Raw genomic sequence first — 20,806 nt, 5'->3', positions numbered from 1 at the left:
TTTCAAAATGTTAATGTTAAACTATGCAGCACCACTAGGCTGTGTTCATTGTCCACAACACAGCCGGATAGCTTTGGACTCTGTATTTCCTTTGTAGACTGTGAGACTTGCTGTGCAGGAATTGTCTATGTCCACAGCTAACGTGAGTTACACCGCAGTAGTTGTCTGTGGCAGCACAGTGAAGATAAAATTATCTATTGCTCCTTTGTTACGGTTGTGTAGCCTCCACCATGAGTGTAAACACATTTTAAACACGGTGTAATGGACCTACATTTTGTTTTTGGAATAGTTTTTTTGACTGAGAAAATGCAACACAATCTAACAAATAACAACAAACTAATGTAACTGACTTTAAGTCATATGTTGTTATTATTATTATTATTATTAGAGAAACACATATTGCTTATTATTTTATTTTCTTGGTGGTTGTTAAATGTATGATGTTAACCAGCTGCAGGTCATGATTAACCTTATACTTACCAGTACAACACCCCCCCCCCCCACCACCACACACATACACACACACACACACCACTGCTGACAACGAAAACTATTAGCTCAGCGTAGCAGCTCTGGAGAATCTACAGCATCTGTTATTTATTTGCATGAGAGTAGTGATATTACGTATCCATGATTGTAATGGTTAGTATTATGGCCCATCACACTGTGATGAATGTTGGTTTTCATCACTGATAAGTCATATTTAGGTGTTTGAGAGAGAGAGAGAGAGAGAGAGACTAGTAGAGGGAGATAGATGCGTTTCAGTGCCGGGGAGGATGAACACTCCCAGGGTTCAGGTAGAGTCCAGGTTTGCGTTCTCCGTGCTCGACAAGGTGTATGCTGAGCACTCAGTTTTGGAGGTGGTAAGAGGACATTCCTAGAGAACATGCTCATGTGTAGGAAGACAATGAGGAGGTAAGTTAGTCATTCCACTGAAACGGTTGAGGTCTAGGTGTGCTGTCGCTCTCTTTGCCTGGGGCCATCCCTGCCAATACTTGCAGGTATTTACAGCTCACTGCTTATTTCCATGTGAGAGTTTCTGAAATCATCTCGGTATTTCTGTCATATTGCTACACGGTCTGGCAGGATTTTTCTTCTTGCTTATATGATTTCATGCAGGCCTCTCATTAAATAGGCTGCAATATCTCAGTACTGTGAGCAATTAAATGGCGTGTAGCTGGGAACGAACAAGTGAGAATGGTGCTGCTGGCAGCCTACAGTCATCAGATGAGCTAACTTGTCTTTATTTTGAGTCTGATGGAATGCCATTACTCAAGCCCACGTATGTGGTATTTTTGTAAGTGGTAGAATGACCACTGTGGGAACCTGTCCAATGAAATGCTTCTGCTCATATTCTTGGCAAATGGAGCCCCCTGTCCCCCATTCTCTGTCCCTTTATCTACCACTTTCTTTCTCCCTCACACAGGGTGTCGGGCTGCGTTAACAATGAATCAATCTTTGGGGGGATTCTTTGACTGCAGATGGGGTGAAGAAGTGACTGGGATGCATAGCTTTCGCTCTTTGTCTGCCGGCCCCTGTGCTCTCAATAATTCATTAACTTATCACTTTTTCTCATGGGACCGAGAGAAGTCTCTCTGTGGTGGCAGATTCTTTGGTTACATCAGATCCTCTGATTGATAATCAAAGGAGCATTTATTTAGCAGCATTGCTGATATTTAGTTAATACACAGAGGTTAATTTTAATGTTGTTGATGTATTTTTGCATCCTGTCGACAATACAATAAAAATATAAAATACATTTTCTGTGAAATAGTTAGCAAACAGACTCATTATACTAATAAATATGTGGGAGGAGGCAAAGCAGACAATATATTTGTATAAAATAGATTAAATTTGGTAGTTTGCATTTATTAAATGGCATCTGTGGCTACTCGGCGAGGTTGGGAAACGTTTGGATTTTGTGCATTAATTCCAGTAGGGATTTACCAATACCAGTATCGGGTCCAATACTGTGCTCCTGTACTCATAATTGCAATCATAAAACTACTACCACACCTGATACCACTTTATGACAACGTGACGTTGACCTGTTGTCAGTTGAGCAGGTAGGCGGAGAAGAAGCAATGTCAGCAGTTTGGAGATGTTTTAAGATAAACGATGACAAAAGTAGAGCAGGCTGCAGACTATGCTCTGCTAAATTGTCAAGAGGAGGGGTGAAGAGTTGCTCATTTAACACAAGTGAGAATAAAACATGTTTTCTGTGTCATTGTTAGATCTAGAATGGTATTATTAAGTATATTGTATGGGCCAGTACCCAAATGTAAGCACTTGTACGTGGGTCTGAATAAAAGTTGTATCTGTGCATCTCTAGATTCATTCCTCCTGTTGAGCTTTTGAACACTACCAAGATAAAACTTCAAACTTTTATGTTTTTAGGACAAATATTTCAAAACATCTGCTAGTACTATATACTTTCATTTTGCTACATGATCGCCTGGTTTAACTGTATTGTCTGAATATTTCTGCTATATGGTTCTAAACAGTGTGTGGTTTTAGAGAAAAGGAGGAGGACGTCTAGTTAATGTGCCAATTTTTGATAACGGTCTCTAATCTGTCTTTGTCAAGCTGCATTTTTGTATCACTGGTGTCTGAATAGATGGCATTCTTGTAGTGTCTCGTCACCCTGTGTGCCTAAAGAGAGACCAAGAGACAGAGATAATAAGTTTCATTTCGAGTAAGTGCCACTCGTTCATGTGGTATGTGTTCAATTTAAGATTAACAGCTGTGTGAGTGAGCAGTGGCTCTGTGAGGACTCTTGATGACACGCAGAGCTGAAAGGAAAGCCTGATTGTTTCCCCTAATTGTAATATGACTCCTGGGTCTTCGTACCTTTTTGTTAGGCAGCAGTACAGGTAGTGTAGGGTTAGTCAAGAAAAACAGCTGCTACCTCTGACTGATCACTTTTAACTAGTATTTGTAAGTCAGGGAAAGAGTACCGTGTATATTTTTCAGTATCTCTTCAGTGTTAATGGGACTTACTGTGACCTGTTCCTAAGTCAAGTTAGGGTGTTGTACAGGATTCTCTGTAGCTTTACTCTTACACCATTGAGACTTGTCCTTGTAGGCTGTTTTACAACTGAAGTTTAAGGATACAAAAGTTTCCTGTGGTCAGCTTCAAGCCGTGTAAAACGTCCTGTTTAGTCGCCACATCTCAAGGTCACTCATGCAGTGACAGCGATCCGTGTTAGTGTTTTGTTAATGTGCACATACTGGGCACTGGTGTGTTACTGTGGTAGTACTCAACAGGTAGGTTTGCTTTTTCTGCCTACACATGTAGAGCTAAATATAGAAAACTCTGCTCAACAAGACAGTCGTGTTTCCACTGCTAAAATATTTACAGCTACTTCGCCCCAAACAAGCGAGTTTGAGAATATGAGATGAGAGCTGCTGAAACCAGATTTTTATTCACTATCCAGACAGCTGAGTCCCAAGTCAAGCGGTGCAGTTTGCACTCTCGCTCTATTTGAAGTCGCATCTCATTCATCCCCTCGGTTCCCTCTTCCTCAACTCTGAGGTAATACCCAAGTGTTAGGCTAGCGGAGCCATATGTGAGCCATGCACACTTCTACAAGCCAAACGGGCAGCCTGAAGCAATCATTGCACCCAATTCCAGTTTATAACCAGCAAGGATTTGGAACAGTTCACTCTCTGTAGTCCTCGCTGATTGGACGAAGGCAGGAGTTTATTAGGGAAGGGGGTGCCAAGAGCTTTGTCCCCCCTCCCCTCCTTGCCCTTCCTCTTTAACTTCAACTCCCCCTTTAACTTTCGCTCCCCCAGCTGAAGAATGCTCGTAAAAAGGGTTCACCTGAACAAGCCAGTGGGAGGGTAGCTCCCTGGCCTAGTTTTGTTACCATTGTAAAATGTTAGCAAGACCTTGTTTGTGTTTTGTTTAGGGCCCCCTTTTATAAAAAGTGCTTTGGGGGAGAGACAGCAAGGGTGAAAAAAAGTTTGGTTTGTGAGATAACTGCTACCAGATGCTCTCCCTGTCTGTTATTCAGTGTAAAGAGAAGGAGAAAGAGAGGCTGGTAAAGAAGGGAAAAGAAAAGACACAGTGTCATTTCTGGATGAACTTCTCAACTTCTGCATGGACCCTCTCCATCTTCTCCCTATCTCTAAGTTTCTTGTCCCGCGTATACTCTGCCTTCAGCAAAACACAAGCATTGAAAAAGGTGTGATTGCAAAGGCAGAACAGTTAGTTTGCAACCTAAACAACAAGGAGTTTGTCGTCAACCACTGCAAACTGTGCAGATTCTGCGCCCCAAATTTTAACAAAGCTTACCGTTACTGCTCTCAACATCTCCTGTAATGTTATTTCATTTGTTTATATTTTGTTTTTCATTCCCTCTGTACATCTCCAAGATGAAAAAGTTTGATGTCGGACTTATGTGGCAGTGGGGTGGGGTTTCTGCATCTGTCTGGATTGAGAGGCAGTTACAGCTGGCATGGTGCTGCAGTTGCAAGATGTAACAGGATATTATGAACATGCAAATGGGGATTGTAATGGCACAGAGTGTCTATCTTATAGTTCACCTGAAATTGAAAAGGTCCTTTCATTAAAGAAATTAGGCATTTTGGATTTTCCGTAAGTGCGATTTCTACTTTATTGCAGCCTCGAGTTCAAAGAGTCAAGTTGTGAATGACAGACTTCCACGCCATCGTTAAAGTCTCCAGACTTACTACAGCATGTCAACACTGGCAAGGCATGTGTCAGATAATTTATTATTACCCCTTTTTTTCCCAACAATACTCATTTCTTAATTGGGCCAATTTTTTTCTCCCCCTCCTTCCTGGATAAAGTGGAAAATATTCCTTTCACCATTACTGCATTTCACTGTGCCTGATGACGTCACCCCTGTATATGTGGCTTGTCGTTACGGCAACACTCCAATCATAAGGTTGCTGCTCCGGAGCTTACCGTTGTCCCCAGAATAGCCGAGGCAACACTTGCCTCCTGACATTGCCACATCACATCAGGCTCTGCACCGATGCAGTAGTTTATATGGCAAACGACACTCACAAAGGTTGGCCATTAGTCCGCTCCAGTATTTTGTATGGAAATAGCTTTACTTTTGGTGATCACCATATTTCCGTTCGGCTTGTTTCTTGCATTGCTCGTATATGTTCATCTGATTGCTATTGCCACTCTGGAACAAGTGATTCTGTATGACTGGTGTGACTAAAATAGGCGAAGTAAAGGTCCCTGTTCAATTAGCACCAACCAAACAGTCTTTACTACCCTGTTCCATGTGACTAGCATTAAACAGCATTAACGAGATTTATGACTTGGTTTTAAGTAGAGATGGCAGAGTTTTGAACGTTGTGGCCGCCAAAAACAAAGTCAGTGGGGCAGATCAAAATAAGTCTCTTTTGGCGCAGTGTGGATGAAGTCAACCCACATGGTTTTGTAAGCAATATCAATAAATTTCCTTTGACAGACAAGCAAATAATCCCAAGTAATCCCAAGTAGTGCAACAAGAATGTCAGCAAAAGATACCAGGTTCAGTTATACATTCTGTTTTCAGCATTTTTAAATAAAATCTTGTGTACTCATTCTTCAGTGGCCATGAAATGTGCAAAACAGTGGTCTTTAAGTGTAGCCATTTCTTAAAATGTTATATTTGCTAATCCAATAATTGAATGTCTTAAATATTATTTTCCAATCCAGTCCTTATCTACATAAAATTGAAATGAAGAAAAAAAGTAGTCCAAACCAGTCCAAACATGTTTCATACTGCAAGTAGATTTATGGTGTTGTGTTTGGATGTCTGGTTGTTGCTACTTGAGCACTACAGCCTACATGCTGTATTATTTGCTTCACATATAAGCAGGATGTAGGTCCTATACACACAGCCAGTATGCAATCAACAGTAACAATTCCATCATCATGGCGAAGTTCACACATGGGCTTGAAGGCATGAGGATCTACATTACACTTTGAGCAGACCATCTTAAAAAATGTACATCGTTGAATGGAGGTTTTGTGTCGACATCCTGTAAGAAAAAAGATACTTTATTTTCCATGTCCTACTACAAATGTGATGGTGTAAATATTTTGATCAAAATGATTCAGTTTAATGAAATTATGTGGCAGTGCTACAAACAACATGTGCTTACACGTTACTGTTAAGCTTTTATACTTGGCATTGGATGTGTCCAACATGGACCAGTTCCTCTGACTGTGAGATAAGTAGGCTGCTGACAAAGTTTTATGGAGGCTGTGTTATTAATTGTGATCAAGATTTTACCCCCACCCCCACCACCACCACCAAAAGCATGGGGATATGTTGCTTTATCACCATGGTAAGGAAAAATCCATACAACCACTGGCCCAATGGGGTCCCAGCACCAGTTTGAATAACCTCTCTCTCTAAGTGTAACATTGTTAGTCTGTTAGTCTGACCGCTATTGCAGTCCAGTCTAAGGAGGAGGATTACAGGCTCTTTCATGAGGACATCACAAAATGAACAGACTGCAGTATATTTTCTTTTGTTCATACTTTTAGTTTGACAGTTTGAAAGGCTTTCTGAACCCATCAAATTGGATTTCACTTGCAGCAGTTTGTAAGTCCACAGGAACATTGACCTTGAACTTTTTTTTCTTTCTTTTTGTGAGTAAAAACTAAGTAGCGGTGTGCAGCAGAGACCAGCGTGTGTTGTCCTTTGCCCCGCTCCCTTACAGTGTGAGGGACTTGATTAGCAGTGCAGACATAATCACTCAGCAGATGGGAACAGAGTGCAGTGTCACCAAGACAAAAACAAACCAACAGTTGGATTATGGCTCAGCGTGTGCGTGTGTGTACATGTGTGCAGTCAGATTGAGCAACTCTGATTTTGCTTCGTAAACCTGAGTGTTGTGATACAAGCTCAGCAGAGCTTCTGGTTTCTCCCCCCCCCCACTCCCATCCATTTGCCTTCTCTGTCTGTCTTTCAACACTTGGTCCTCGTGACCCCTGTATCCCGCCTGTCCTCATAAGTCATTTAAACACACTTTTAATAGTGTTAACCTGGAACTGAGCGGCATGTGGTGGGCAGAATGTGTGGCAGGCTCTGTAAAGCACCGTAGATGAAGGAAAGTGAAGAAGGGAAACCAAAGAGTAGAGTAATAGACCATATCAAGTGCACAGGGATTGGGTTTCTGTCTTTTTTATAATCCATAATTCTGTGGGATTGATACAAAGTAAACTAATTTACGTGTCAGACTGTAAAATAATCCTTGAGAGTCTCAGATTTTGAAGTAAATTGTGTCATTTAGTTTTTTTATTTTGCCATGGTTAGCTGTTCATCACCCGGGACATAAACGTAAGCAGCTACTGATAGCTGCTTACGTTTATGTCAATTTTCTAAGAACGCATGGCTGTGAGGATTAAATCCCCAGTCCTGCTCCGGCTCTCCATTTCCCCTCGTACCTCATTTCTGGAATCTTTTTCATCTAGGCTCTGTCAACACATGAAACTGGCCAGTTGAAAGAAAGGAAAAGGAGTAGTAAGGGGGAAAATGGGAGATGGGAGGGGGTGCAGTTGTGAAACTGGCGTCAGACCATCTTTTCAGTGGAATTCTTTGCAGGGGTCAGAGTTCAGGCGCAGCAGTGTGGCGCTGTGATTGGCTGAGGAAAGGTGAAATGAAAACCACAGTAAACTTTTGACCCCGGCGCAGGAGCTCTGCAGGAACGCCCAGCCCCAGCTCTGGCGTGGTGGAACAGAGCCCGCTCTCTTCCTGTGTTTACTCCACCAATCCAACAGGGACGGTGGGGAGAGGAGGAGGGAGGGCGGAGGGAGGAGAGAAGGACACATGAGCAAGAGGGAGGGAGGAAGGGAAGAGAGAAAATCGCTGCGCTGCGGTCTGAAAATGAAAATGTGTTTTTTACGGAGTGGCACAGTTGAAACGTGTACACAAACACTGCTTCTGAAAAGAAAAGTTAAAAACAAGCATAGCCTGTTTTTATATCAACGTGGGGTCATTTTACAAAATATTGCCAAAACTTCTTACAATGGTTGACATATCTTCACACTGAATTATCTCGGGCTACATGAGATTTCTCCTCCTATTACATCCACCCACATCAGTTGCTAGTGAAGATGTGTGTGTTATCAGACAGGGCAGCGCGGCAGCTGATCAGGCCCTGGCGCTCTGGCTCTCCAGATAAAAGGCTGGTTAGCCATTGATTAATGAACTAATTTCCATAATATTAGCCTTGTGTGACACACAGCTGCCTGCATCTTGTTTGGTTGCTGGGCGATGTCAGACGATGTCCTCACTCTTATCACTTCACCATTATCACCAACGTGTCAAGCTTATACAAAATGAAGGTGTTGTTGGAGATGCAGCCCAACAGTGGTGCTATGCGACGAGTTAGCTGGTTGAGTCTGTGCCCACGTGGGTCCTTTGCTGTTCGTTTCTGTTCTTTGTCCGTATTAATGATGGATAGTTGTAGGAGATGCATGTGTGAGAGACACACACACACACACACGCACACACAGTGGAATCTGCCATCTCTTTGTTTCCACCTTCATTTATTTTCTCTGGTTTTTCTACACGTTGCAGTTTGCGTGAGAAAAATGGGGAGATGCACACACAGCCTGAGCTCTGTGTGTGTTGTGTGCACTAGGCGCGGGTGGGGGATGTTTTTTCTTGGAGAAAAAGCAATCCTATGAAGGCAGTTTCTCTCTGCTTTGAACTACCTCTGCTCCCTCCCCACATTCATCTATGGGCATCATGTACACTACTAGTTTGAGGAAAAAGCCACCAGGACAAATAGCTGCTTTGTGTTGTTATACATCGACTGCTTTTTTATGCGCTCTTCCTTGTGAATTTCTTTTATGGGAACATTTCTAACATAATTTACGTCAACAGTATGTTGTTTTGCAGTCAGTTTAAATGAGTTGCAGATGGGCCATGCAGCATTTGATTTATTGATAATTCACCCCAAATTTATTTTTGCAAAGCTAATGTTTAACATAGGTGATTAGATTTAGAAAATGTATAGAACACAGCTGACCTATAAAAACAAACATGTCGTTTTTCTTATATTTTAGGCTTTGATTGGTCAATCAAATTGAACCTTCAAGTTGGATTCCTTAGGACTGAGGCTTCTTACTGATGCTTTTCTAAAACGCTTCACAAACTCCAATAAGCTTCTGTGAGGGTGTGTTTCTGTTGGCTTTCCCAACTCCACCTCCTGTCCTCTTCTCTCACATTTGCGTCACTGCTATGGTTTTGAAAGGTACGCTTTATTCCACTGTGAACTGTGCCTTGTGTGACTTTAATATTAACTTTAAATCAGTCACGCTTGTTGAGGATATTCATTTGAAAGACTTATCTCAGTGAATGAATTTGGTAAAACAGAAATTGGGTTTTGTGTTATTTTTGGCACTGTAAATTCACAACTCAGACACGACATTGGTTTGAATGGACCTTCACATTAAAAGTACAGAGGAATAAAGAGACAGAAACATCTTGCTCTACCGCCAGACACACTACAGACAAACGAAGGGACATAGCCTGTGTTTTTTCTGTCTGGGTTTTAAGCCTTTCTGGAATTTCACAGCTGCCTCGGCACCTAAATGGAGGCTTTCTCTCTGAACAATTTACAGCTTTGCTTTTTTCAAAATCCACACTTGTACACACATGCTTGACATATGTCCTCTGCATCCTTATCCCCATCCCTGAATCTCATTGTGTGGCAGCATTCTCCATCTTGCCATCAAACCCTGTGGCTCCAGTTTAATCCCCGTTGTCCATGTTTCATTAAAATCATATGTAATATTGGCAGAAAAACAGCTAATAAGCCATTTTCAACAACAAGGGTGCATTCAAGACTATATTTAATGTCTATATTTTATGTTTGCTTCTGGAAGTTATCTTCCCTCAAAATTAAGGGGAATCCCCAGATGTCATAGATGGATCTTGGCTCAACCATGAGGATTGAACGATAGTGAAGTAGCTAAGGAGGGAACAATCTTGCTTCCTTCTTATCTCTGTTGAGAGTTGCAAATGCAAGACAAAGTTTGTGTGCCGAAACGCAAGCGAACATTTTATCCTGGAATTTAGTTTACTACTACTATGCAGAGTGCTATAAGTTTGAGATCAAGGCTGGTAAAATAGGGTTGTTTTTCAAAAGCACGACATGTTTCTAAAAAACTTTACTGTGCTGTAACAAGAGCCGACAGACTCTCACTTGCATGGAAGCTAAGAGGGTCTCGGGTGTTATTTGATAACTGTATCAATCTGTATGAGGGCAAGTAAAAATTGACTTCAGGAAAGTAGGTTCAGAAATAGAGATTTTTTCCTACTGAAAAACTATTCTGATACATGACCTTTGCATTTCGACTGATTAAGAGGTATAGAAAAGTTATATATAATATATATATATATATATATATATATATATATATATATATATATATTAACCAGCATTTGCTATCATTGTTGACACAGAAAATGACAAACAACCAGAATCATTTCTTACAGGAACTCAAATTTCCCACTGTACTGGAATGCATCACCAAATGCACTATTCTTTGCCATCCACAAAGCTCACAAATGAAATACATATTAATAACATCAGCAGCTTCCTTCTCAGACATAGTAGTGCCCTTTAACAGGCCGGCAATTGCGACGCGGTCCCTCCACACAATGATTTCTGGTGACTGGTAAGCCACTTAATAGTCAAAGAAAATGTCCTTAACTCTTAACTTAGTAAAGCTGTGTAATGAAAAAGACAATAAAAGTAACTGAAATAATATTTGCCATTGTTTAAGGATGATGGAAAACTAAATATAACATTAACCCATATAGACCTGGGATAGTAATGTATATTGGCACTATCATATGCCAAACAGATGGAAGTTTGTTACGACAAACAACATTATTTGCTGTAATGGCCCTTCGATTTCGATTTAGTTGATTCCTTGTTCTTTTTTCCTTGCTGAGGCCCAGAAGGGCTCAGTACTTTCGGTGCATGCACATCTGTCACATATCTCACCATTAGCTGGCTCACTGAAGAGATGACCTAAAGAAAGACGAATTGCTAATGACCCTTTGCTTAACCCCTCGCCTGATTGTCCGATCACTGCTTTTTTCTGAAAACACAAGCGAAAATGTGCTTTAACAATGTGTTTGCCTGCTCTAAATTCAGATATTAATGTAGCATGTGTGAACTAGCTTGTAATTATTTTACTTCTCTTGACAACCATGTTTATTTCCCTCACTTTGTTGTGGCCTTGGAGCTGGGTCTGACAGCTTGCTATCTACAACACTAACCTACTTCCAAGGCCAAATGGGGGCACAGCATTACAGTATTCCCCTTTCATATTACACCAGACTCATGACTCCATTGTGAAAAGGTGGTGATATGTTTAGATTAAGTTAGTTGCACTCGGTTAATTTGGTTGAATGTTGTTAACAAGCTCCAGAAACTGCTCCTTGTTAACTACTCATGGACAGTGTTTCACAAAATTACAACTAGTGGGTTGTACATCGCATTCCTCAGCCTAATATACATCAAACCAGTTATAAAGGCAACCCATCCTATTGCATAAAGAGAGAGCTCACATTACAACTGTCTATTTAGGTCTCCAAATGGTTTTTCATTCTTTCTTTGTACATAGGGCAGACATTTGGATTCAGCAAAACGTGGCTTTATAATTACTCAGAAATTGTTGTTGAATGGAGACATTGAGGCTTGGGTTGGTGTGAGCTCCAATTGCACTTAATCCAGTATATAGCTGGTTGTATGCTGAGCAGGAGGTGGAGAAGTTCTTTGAAGAAAAACAGGAAGTCATTGTGTCCTTTTGTTTCCTTTTTGCTCTTGATGTCCCAAACTCAAGTAGACACCTTTTGTTGTTTTATTACCTTTGTGTGTGTGTGTGTGTGTGTGTGTGAGAGAGTGTGAGTGTACTGAAGTAATGATTTTCATGTCCAGCCTTGATTTTGAAAAGAAAGTTCACAATATTTTTTCAGTATTTTACAGTGTTTTTGCCCCACACCCTCAAACCACCACACAGCTGTAATAAAGACAGTTTGAGAACATGTGCTTTGGGTGTGTTTCTGGGGGTCTTTTAATTGTGTGTATGTGTGCCCCATTTTGTCTGATCTTTGTTTTGGGTAGGCTAGTGTTTATTGTTGGGCCTGCCACTCATTCTCTCAGGGAGCTCAGATTGCAGGCTTTATTTCAGGCCGAGCAGGAATGTCCTCCTCACTATTCTCGTCCTAACTGACTGACTGACACTGCTGCCATTCTAGCCTGCTACTGTGTGTGTGTGTGTGTGTGTGTGTGTGTGTGTGTGTGTGTGTGTGTGTGTGTGTGTGTGTGTGTGTGTGTGTGTGCGTGTGCATTGAAATGGATTTTATTTTTTACAATACTAACTGAAATGCATTTATACTACAGGGTGCAGAAAAATTTATTTAAAAAGTTATTCGCTACCAAGTTTATGAATGGTGAGAAACTCATAAATGGTCAGCGAGTGGGAAATCAGGGCTAAAATCACGTATTGTGGAGATTGCCGCAAATGCCCCCACATCAGCTTGCTCCTATCAGGACGATCGCTATGTGTGAACTGTTTCAGGACGCAGTCAGAGGGCTTATCGATTCCTTAGACGCCTGAAAATATCTAGTAGGCTATATATCTTGCGCCATTCAACAAGCTACAGCCAGTGAGAGCAGACACAGGCTCACCTCGCTCTCCAGCACCAGCTACTGACTTTGGTCACGGCCGAAAAAAACACCACACACAAAATAGACGGTCAGTTAACACCGTTACGAGTTGGTGTTTAATGAGCGAGGTGAGGCGACAAATGTAAAGTTGGTACAGAATACAGCTCATCTTCTTCTGTCATATCTTAAAGAGAATAGATTGTTTAGAAATCCACAAGGGTGTTTGGCTCTCTTGCTTATATTTCCTCATATAGTCCCTTTAGACATGTTTAATTTACTGAGGACTGCTGTTCTTTGATATGTAGAAAGTTAGAATCTGATTGCAAAAAGACCTGTCATAGCTATCCACTAAGCAAGAGTCTTAAAAAATCTGCTGCACGTGCCTTTTTAGTGCAACAAGTCAACTAATTTGCTAGCTAATGTTAGTTGCCTTGCATGTTTGTATCTCCCCAACTCCCCAGTCATTCACTGAGGCTGCAGAATTGCTGAAATGGCTTTAAATGAGACCTGTGTGTGTCAGATGAACACAAGAATCAGATAGCCAATGTCTTTGGAGATACACTCCCTTCACTTACTCAGAGTGAAGTCATGTGTGATACGAGAGCTTTGAGACATGCAACCCTTTGTTTAATTATGTCTCTGGTAACATTTAAATACTTGTCCTGTAACACATGATTGGTATGGGAGTGATTGCAATGTTGACTAGTTAGTTTTGATGAAGATATGAGGAAGCAAAACCCCTCACAGTCAATGTGGTTTGTTGTACAAGGAGTTGTGTCTGTCCCTTCGATGCCTACAGTCACTGCTGACCAGACAAACTAGCAAATTTACTGTCAAAGCTCAATCAGTCCTTTAAAAGAAGCAGTGTCATCATTGATGTGTTTCATGTTGAGAAATACTGTACTGTATACTTTTACATTTAACTGTTGAACTAACAATTGAGAGTATAGTCGACCCATATTTAAAGTGCATTAGTAGGCAATTACATCATGCTATATTAGAAACTGATTTCAATATCTTAGGTTCATTATAACAGTGAGGTTTTGAGTGCATACTGCCAACCTCAAAACATAAGCAATATTTCAGTGTCACTTATCAGTCAGTTCGTTATAAACACAATAAAAAGCTTATTTATATTTATTCATTACATTAGCAGTTTAATTTACAGGACACAATTGGATTATCTGCTACCACACCAACTTGCTCTACCGTATACTTCTCTGCTGTAAATTCTTCTGAGCAGAAGGTGCCTCTTATGTCTACTTTTCACAAGAAATGTTTCTGTGTCTAAATTGTTCTGATACCCAACACTATTTATTTCAGTGAGCTGTGTCTCCTCTCTTCTCCCCTCCCCCTCCCTGTTCCCCTCCTCCTCCTCCTCTCCCTCTTTATTCTACTCAATCTGCCTTGACTCCTCCTCCCTTTGCAGTCCATATTCATAGGAGTGCTTATATCTCCTGCTTTGAATTACATTTTACTTTCAGAAGTTTCTAATGCATGTGTGATCTGTGTTTGTACCTATGTCAGTAAACAAGGATAGAAAACACAGGGATGAACAAAGTTTAACAAAAGTAATGGACATGTGTGAGAGGTCAGGATGCATTAAAACTAAAACGCCAGAAATTCTCTTTCAGTTTCTGTGAATGGTTGATTTGTTGTTTTGGTGTCGACTCAGAATGATTAAACTGTGTTTGGACAGTTGACAGAAAGGGAACGCTTTTCTCTCTTTCTCTGTGTTAAATTATTCAGCTGCAGCATTAGCTCAGTAGCAGCACAGCGTTTAGGACTGATGTGATCAGTTGGCTGTGGTGGAGGATCACACACACACACACATAGAATATGTTGCATGCATGTAACTACTGCCTTTTGAGTTAGATCCATAATTAATCAGACTAAACCTGACCGGAGACAGTTTTTTTTTGGAGTTAAAACATTTATCAAATCAATGTTTTTTTATATTTTCTTTTAGCTGTTATTTTAATTTAGCATGTCCTTACAGAACACCAGTTGTGCAAGAGTCAAATTGACTTTTAATTCTTCTTAAAGTCACATAATATGTAAATTATTGTTAGATTTCATGAAGGATAGAACATCTGACAGGCTTATCTATGGCAGTAGGGTTAGGAGCAAAACACTGAAGACCAGGTCCTCCATAGTTGTTGTGTTAGGACCCCATGACAGGTCCCTTTTTGCTATGAAAATGTGGCTAGAAAAATCCTAAGCAAACAAAAAGTTATTACATCTGAGTGTAATATTGTTGCTGCTATTTTCAAATGGAAGAACTGTACACAGATGTTGGTGACCAGCAAAAAAGATTAATTTCTGTTGCTTTAATGAAAGCTTATCCAATTTCTCTGATGAGAAAACACACAACCCCAGAGGGCCTTCTCTACTGTGATTATGAATAATACTGCAAAGTACTGAAGGTTATGAAAGCTTTGACAGAATCCTTACTAGCACATGTGTAGTGTCAAATGTTTCTCAAAGTAGTATAAACATTGAATATCGTAAGGAGAGAAAGGTGACATGCTCAGTAGCTTCTTAAAACACTATCTGGTTAGTTGTGTTCACAGTGATGAAAGGTCTTTGATAAATCAGAGTTTAAATTCATTGTTTGAAACCATATGATTAAGAAATGTCCTGACCTTTTGTGAGAATTAGGGTATTTTCAGCTTTGGAAAGTCTCTGATGGCCAGCAGAAATCATACAAGGTGTGAGTAGGAACCAGGACAGCAGGGAACCAGACTGATAAACAGAATATGTAAATATGGTGGATGAGTGGCCACATTTCCAGGAAAGGGAAGTGATGACGCAGTGGAACGGGCTGAGGGGAGGACGCAAACAGGATGCTATCTGCTGTGGCTTCCTGTGCAATTTTAGAAATCAGATTTTCCCATGAATTTATGTAAAAGCAAAACATGTAAAGAGCTCATGATATTTTTGTAGGAAGCAGCAGAGCAGTGCCATTATGAAGCCATGTTGAAACATCCAGACGTTAACATACCCCCACAGTTCATGACCATTTTATCTTCTCTTTCTGCTTTCAGGAGATGTTGAGACATTGAAGCGACGCTAGACCCTGGATGGAGCTTGACTGGGGCTTGTTCTGGTCAAGGTGAGCATGTTGTGTATGCAGAGAAACAAACACACACACACACACACACACACACACACACACACACACACACACACACACACACACACACACACACACACACAGGTGGACAATCCATTAAAGATTCAGACCATTTCATTTTTCTCTATGAGATGTTGTATTTCTCATGTTGACAGCTGCTGTTTATGTACCTGATGGTTTGTGCAACATATCTTGTCCCTGAGCAAGTTTCACATTGTCAAATGAAGCTGATTCAGGTCAGTGGCATACTGCCAGGCCTGTTGAGATGATCTGTGGTTTTGGTGGGCTGCAGTTCACAATTTCTCTTTCTGTTGTAGAGAAGTTGTCTACTTGGGTTGTCAGTTTTCAGATTCCAGTCAGAAAGTGCAAAATGTCAATGTGAGTGAACTAGTGAAACATACTATTGTGAACATGAAAAGAGCAGTAAATAGTGCCGTGCTGTTGTCTGAATCCCATGAGAACATAGTTGTTTTGGTGCAGTTTTATGTAACAAAAAAAACCTATTTTTTCAAGAAAATTGAGATTCCCCATTGAAATCTGTTTACATTTACTCAGGTTTTCAGCATTTCTTCTCCATGAGCAGAGTAGAAACTGTTCTACACCACTATGGATTCCTTGTTTTCAGAAAGACCCCCAGCAGCCCCCAGCTCTGCTGTTTGTCTGTTTCAGGATGTGAGGCTGACTGAGGGCTGATGTCATCTTTCTCCACTGCTGCAGAGGTGAGCCTTAGGACAGAAACCAGGAAGGAAGGAAGAAAGAGAGAAGGGAGGGCAGTGAGAGTCACAGCCGGAGCAGGACAGGCAGATTTAGAGAGGGGTGGTGAAAGGTAGACAGACAAGAAGCATGCGATGCAGATTTATGGCGCAGAGTCTGCGTCTGAGACTTGGTGCTCTTCTTGTAGTAGTAGTAGTGGGTGGTGGGTGACTGGGCTGCATGTCCTAGCCTGCAGTTGCGGAGCAGGAGTTGCATAATGGCTCCCATCCGTTCTACACTTTTCCACTCTGGAATGAGCTCACTCTGTTTAAGAGTGCTTGTGTGTGCACATACACACATGCAGACACAAAGTCCAGGATATGGTTGTAGTAGAACAATCTTGGTTGTACAGCCGCACGCTACAGCTTTGTGTGTGTCTCTGGGTGGGAATAGGAAAGAGCAGTGACCTTAGAGGCTGGGTACAGAGGTTTCCTCTAACATGAACTCTGAGGGGGTCAGACACAGGGCAATGCCAGAGCAAGAAAACAAGGGCAGGGTCCCCAGTCCAGTACTGCTACACCCAGGGAGGGAGGGAGGGAGGGAGAGAAGGGGTTGTCTTTGGATGGTATGGGGGGAAACAGCAGTTAAAATCTATTGGAAGAAAGAACGGATGTAGCCTAGTATGGAGAATGCAGAGTAAAGAGAATGCGGAAGGGGGATCATTTTTACTAGTCCCTGAAATGTGCTGTGGAGCCTCGTCTGGATTTTTTCTTGGCTCCACAAGCCCAAGCAGTGTGTATTATTTTGCTCATGCAGTCCCAGGCAGTTAGACAAAGAGGCAGGCTGGTGAATATGTGCCTTGCTGGGACAGTAGCAACTAGCACTAATCTCTCTTACAGACTGTGGTGCGACATGCCTGAACATGTAAGTGTACTGGAAACGGTTTGAGTGTACGTGTGTTGCCGCTGTTAGCAGAGTGGTATCATTCTAGCGGGCAGGCTGGCTGAACGCAGGATGACCCATCTCCCCTGAGGCTCCAAATCACTACATCATCATCAGTCGCTCCTCGCAGTGGAACAGATGAGATTTCACTGCCATCAAGCACTAAGCAGGAACCAAGGCTGCTTTACTAACTTGATAGTGTACCCTCATAAATCTGTAGGAATCTACAATCTACTCTTCCCTTAGAAGTCACTTCATTTATAACATCAGTAGCTTTGAGAGTTTTCAATGTTTGCTTGAATTTGGCATCATTTTTGAGTGTACTGTGAGTGAGAAAGGACAGCTTTCCAATACACACTTATCCTTTGATTTGATTGTACCACACATATGAGTGTATAAAAGCACGCTCTCAGTTCATTCACTCTGATAATGCTGTACTGCTTGTGTGTGTGTGTGTGTGTATACATGTATATATTATGTGTGTGCTTTCAGGTGCTGATATGCGCTGAAGATGAGTGGTGTAGGAGACAACTTGTTGGAGCCGCTGTGCTCCGACCGCAAACGTAAACTGTCCACCTGCGACACGCCAGGCTTAGGGTGAGTGCTGTAACTCTGTTAAGTGTCGATCACATACTAATCCTGATGTTTTTGGTGGGAATGTCAGCAAGAGCGTGAGGTCACTTCCTTTCCCCATGCCTCACGTAAAGCAGAAACTGAATCTGAAGCATCTGAGGCACGGCCGTATGTCCTGCATACGGACGGGTGCATGGGGAGGTGAGGTTGTCATGGAAACATGTCTAATCCCTTTGGCGCCCCGGCAGGTGTGACAAGCGTCGGAGGGAACAGGAGAGCAAGTACATCGAAGAGCTGGCTGAGCTCATCTCTGCCAACCTCTCCAACATCGACAGCTTCAACGTCAAGCCTGACAAATGTGCCATTCTCAAGGAAACCGTGAGACAGATCAGACAAATCAAAGAGCAAGGTACCGCCACATGTGCAAATTACACACATACACTCCTGGTCGAAAACAAGGTCACATATGAAACATAATTAGTCTTTTTCTGTATTTGTTTGGGGGCTAGACAGTGAATAAAGTTCAGTTGAATCTTGTCAAGTACCCTGCTGCAGGACAGACGATGGCAGTGATGAAGTGGTGTGTTTGGTTCATGGCCAGGCTGCTTCAGACCGACAGCCACTTTGGCTGTTTGTATTGCTGGGGGTAAATGAACACCAGTAATTGAGACCAATGCTTTGCTGGTCATGGCTCAAGGCTGTCAGTGACAGTGTGTATCTGTTAGTGCCAAACCCTGCTTCTCTCTGGGAAACTGGTGGGAGACACTGGTGATCCAGACATCAGACCTTTTAGAGAAAGTTTCTCCTATCCCTAGGTCTTTTTCCAATAATTTTACAGATTTTACATGATTGGATACACAAAGGAGGATATTTTCTTCCACCTGTTTTAGCTTGGTGGAGATTAGATCTGTGAGGGTAAGTGGGTAAGGAAGAGAGAGAGAGAGAGAGAGAGCAATCACATTGGAATCTACCCAGAGGGTCACAGCTGGCTACTGCTGGCCTGGGTGTTATGCAGCCAGGTTGCCATAGTTACAGGATGGCAATGATGGAGGGCCCCCTCTTTTTTTCGTCCTCTTTTCTGTCTGTTGTCCATGTAACACACCTTTCCCTCCCCTTGTTTACACATCTTTGGGTCAGTTTCTCAGGTATCTCCTTTTTTGTTTATATCAATCATTGCTCTGTTTGCTTGTGCAGCTATTTTGAGTCAGAATGGAGTTGTGTCATATTATTTGTCATCTTGCTTAGCGCCACAGATGACCCTTCTATATAGAGTGGTATCTAACAAAGCCTCAGACACATGCTGATATTAAAAATAGAAAGGCATGCTAACCATGCATATATGGCTCATGCTGCCACCTGCTGGCCATAAAAATGTTTTTATGTCATTGTGTTAGGAAAGCAGCACCCACAGCCAACTCGAAATCATAGAATGGTTAAATTAAAATGAAGACAAACAGTATGATCATGATGGAAATTATGTTTAATATGTAAAGTACCAAATGAAAAATCCAAAGGCATAGATAGCTGTTGTAAAATGACAATTCTCTTCATCTGTAGTGTGATGTGCTTCATATGTCCTTAGGAAAGAGCTCTTGCAGTGATGATGATGTCCAGAAGGCGGATGTGTCCTCCACTGGTCAAGGGGTCATTGACAAGGACCATCTGGGACCGCTGCTCCTACAGGTCAGCTTGGGGACAATCACTTAGGGGGGCAATAGACAAACATCAATTATTGCTGTTCCATAAGCTGGACCAGTGCTTTGCTGTCATTGCTCACTTGAAGTTTATAGAAATGTCTTAGCTGCTTTCTAGAGGGGCAAGAGTAACCAAATAATGAACCATTTTTCTGTCCATGCTGTTTTCAGGCCTTGGATGGTTTTCTGTTTGTGGTTAACCGAGAGGGCAGCATTGTATTTGTGTCCGACAATGTGACACAGTACCTGCAGTACAAGCAGGAGGAGCTGATCAACACGAGTGTGTACAACATCATCCACGATGAGGACAGGGAGGAGTTTCACAAGAATCTACCCAAGGCCCATGGTGAGACATGGGTTTATTTTTGTGTGTGTGTGTGTGTGTGTGTGTGTGTGTGTGTGTGTGTGTGTGTGTGTGTGTGTGTGTGTGTGTGTGTGTGTGTGTGTGTGTGATTGTGTGTGATTGTGTGTGTGTGTGTGTGTGTGTGTGTGTGTGTGTGTGTGTGTGTGTGTGTGTGTAAGATAATGCATACAAACATGGTCACTTACTCACACACACAAGCATAAATGATTGAACACATGAACATTTGAATGCTCTCACACACACACTCACACACTCATTTGTTGGCTATTTCTCTCTGTAGCACCAAACGGGGCATCGTGGGGTGGAGAAGCACCCAGACAGAAGAGCCACACCTTCAACTGTCGTATGTTGGTGAACTTTGTTCATGGTCAGAGTCATGGGTTGCCAGAAGAGAGGCCCGGGGGCCAACGCTATGAGACCATGCAATGTTTTGCACTCACTCAGCCCCGGGCCATGATGGAGGAGGGTGAAGGTAAAAATCTAAAAGCTTTGAATAGTTTTTGTGACAACATTGACATTCTTTTTCTTAATACAGAGGATATGATTTAATCAGCAGCTTCAAAGTAGAACTCATATACATTACCCAGTGACTTTTTTGGCTTACACCTAGTGTGTAACTATACCTTCTGTTGAATTTCTTTGTCAATTTGTACTTAAATGTTGAAAATAATACACACAAGTAAGGTTTGGACGGTCTGATTTCTGCTCCAGTGTAGTCAAATGAGAACGTAA

General features: G+C 41.8%; 1 protein-coding gene across 1 annotated transcript in view; it reads left to right on the top strand.

Annotated features, from left to right (window-relative positions):
* LOC127372371 (nuclear receptor coactivator 3-like) overlaps window positions 1-20,806 on the top strand; it is a 31,171-nt gene that overhangs the window by 547 nt on the left and 9,818 nt on the right. Inside the window, 6 exon segments of the mRNA XM_051416010.1 lie at window positions 15,720-15,787; window positions 17,936-18,040; window positions 18,265-18,425; window positions 19,599-19,699; window positions 19,882-20,056; window positions 20,355-20,546. Of these exon segments, the coding sequence (XP_051271970.1) occupies window positions 17,955-18,040; window positions 18,265-18,425; window positions 19,599-19,699; window positions 19,882-20,056; window positions 20,355-20,546 (715 nt within the window). The 5' untranslated portion in view covers window positions 15,720-15,787; window positions 17,936-17,954.

Source organism: Dicentrarchus labrax, unplaced genomic scaffold, assembly GCF_905237075.1.
Source record: "Dicentrarchus labrax unplaced genomic scaffold, dlabrax2021, whole genome shotgun sequence".
NCBI classification, from domain to species: Eukaryota; Metazoa; Chordata; class Actinopteri; family Moronidae; genus Dicentrarchus; species Dicentrarchus labrax.
This window is presented reverse-complemented; position numbering and strand designations above follow the sequence as displayed.